This window comes from Gobio gobio (genome assembly GCF_949357685.1).
Source record: "Gobio gobio genome assembly, chromosome: 18".
Classification (NCBI taxonomy): Eukaryota; Metazoa; Chordata; class Actinopteri; order Cypriniformes; family Gobionidae; genus Gobio; species Gobio gobio.
Genome location: NC_137111.1, coordinates 1,866,380 through 1,868,296, shown reverse-complemented (window position 1 = coordinate 1,868,296; position 1,917 = coordinate 1,866,380). Strand labels below are relative to the sequence as shown.

Here is a 1,917-nt window from a genome sequence, read left to right as displayed (position 1 = left end):
GTTGTATTAATTTAAAGTGTTTGTGCTGACTTAAAATTGTAAGTTTAGTCAACTCAACATGTGAAGTTGTGTTAAGCATCAACTTGGATATTTGAGTTATCTATCTATAAGTTAAATCTAGGAAAGTTATTATGACACTAATTTTTAAGCTGTGATAGTGAATTGCAACAATTGTTTTTAAAGTGTATAAAAGGCAGTTGTTGCTCCCATTTAAAAAATAATACAATATATCATCTTTTTATCTAATAAAAGTTAATCTGAAAATTAATACAACTGCACTTTTTCTGAATATTTTGATAATTAAGTCTAAATTTATAACGAATTAAACATGACACTTGTTAATTAAAAATCATTTTATGTATACAATTTAATAACATAATTAACACATTTTTTTGTTTTAAATGGAAGAGGAAAATATAACGCCTTAAACTCTGCATCATCTAGTCAAAAATGAAAGTTCACTACAAAGAACCGGTTCAAAGTGGACATCAGGATCAGTTTCATTTCTGGAGAAGTGTCCACCCAGAGAGCTTTAGCTCACACTCACACACACAAGGGCTCATTCCGACAGAAGATGGGTCTGTGTAAGTACCTTATCATATCACTGCAGAATCTTAATGTTGCTTTACCAGCATTACAGGAATCTGACCCTTATTTTCTCTTCTATATTAGTGACATTCGTCCTCGCTGGTGCTGGAGCAGGTAAAATCTAACAAACTAACTATCATTTAATCATCTAGAATTAAACATGCAGAAAAAGTCAAAGTCAGAGAGAATTTGAGAGACTGCTTTCTGGCTTCTCATAAAGTGTTATTTCAGATTAGTGGAAAGAGAAAACATCTAAAATACACTTTTAAGTGTATAGCACTTTATCTGTTTGTGTCTGTAGATTTACATTACTACATCTCTTTATCACTTTAATACAACATACTTTACAGTTTTATTCATATCTATATTCTCAAGGGTTTCACTGAGGGGTTTGTTCATATATAATTTGCCTGACTTTATACATTTTGAAAATATTTCTGACTGTTGACAGTATTTTCTGGAGTGATAAAAAGAGAATTCCAAAATCCCTTTGTATTGACAGATGTTTTTTCTAGATATTATGTAAATGAGTAAATATTTAATTAGATAACAGCTCATTTGCATATTTGGACATAACATTTCAGAAAACTTGTAATACACAATTGTTTTGTCATTCTTGATGTAATCTATCTGGGTGTGGTGGAATGCATGAGTTAACGCTAGTGTCCCCTGAGTGTGTTCACCTGTAAAGTGATGTTGATCGGTGAGTTTGTGTGTCAGCCGGTGCAGTCGCTGCGGCTCCTTTAGTTCTGACGGCGGCGGGCTTCACCGGTGCCGGGATCGCCGTCGGTTCTTACGCCGCCTCGATGATGAGCGCCGCCGCGGTGGCCAACGGAGGAGGCGTCGCTGCCGGGTCGATGGTTGCAGCCCTTCAAGCCGCTGGTAATGCAGATGTCAGGATTGTGGAAGAAGACGTAGATGTCAATAGAAAGAAATGTGCATTTGATATTTCATTTTCATAATCATGTGTGTTTTGTCTTTAGGTGCGGCTGGGATCCCAGTTGTGGCTCAGGCGGCTGTGGGCACCGCAGGGGCCACTGTGGGGACAGTCCTGGGCATCCTTATCTGAGTCTCAGAAATAATCTGCTCAATATACAAATAAAACTCTCATTATTGCACAGTCTGCCTCTTTTGTAATGACTTTAGTCAGCGTCTCTTTACATCTCTAGAGAGGGAGAGAGAGTGTGTGTGTGCTTAGAAAGAGAAGGAATAAGGTGAAAAATCTACAGAAATACAGACAAGTGTTGTAATCATACACCAATGTTAACATTTTTTGAAAATATATTTTAAACATATTTTACCATGTTCAAACACATACTCTGCCACTGC

At 36.5% G+C, this 1,917-nt stretch overlaps 1 protein-coding gene across 1 annotated transcript; it reads left to right on the top strand.

Moving 5' to 3' along the window:
* Window positions 1-574: 574 nt before the first annotated feature.
* On the top strand, window positions 575-1,706 carry LOC307142556 (uncharacterized protein; the record flags this gene model as incomplete). Its single annotated transcript, XM_079843525.1, has 4 exons — window positions 575-584; window positions 673-702; window positions 1,309-1,470; window positions 1,572-1,706. 4 exons carry the CDS (start codon window positions 575-577, stop codon window positions 1,655-1,657), a joined length of 288 nt encoding a protein of 95 aa, XP_079699651.1. The 3' UTR covers window positions 1,658-1,706.
* Window positions 1,707-1,917: the final 211 nt, after the last annotated feature.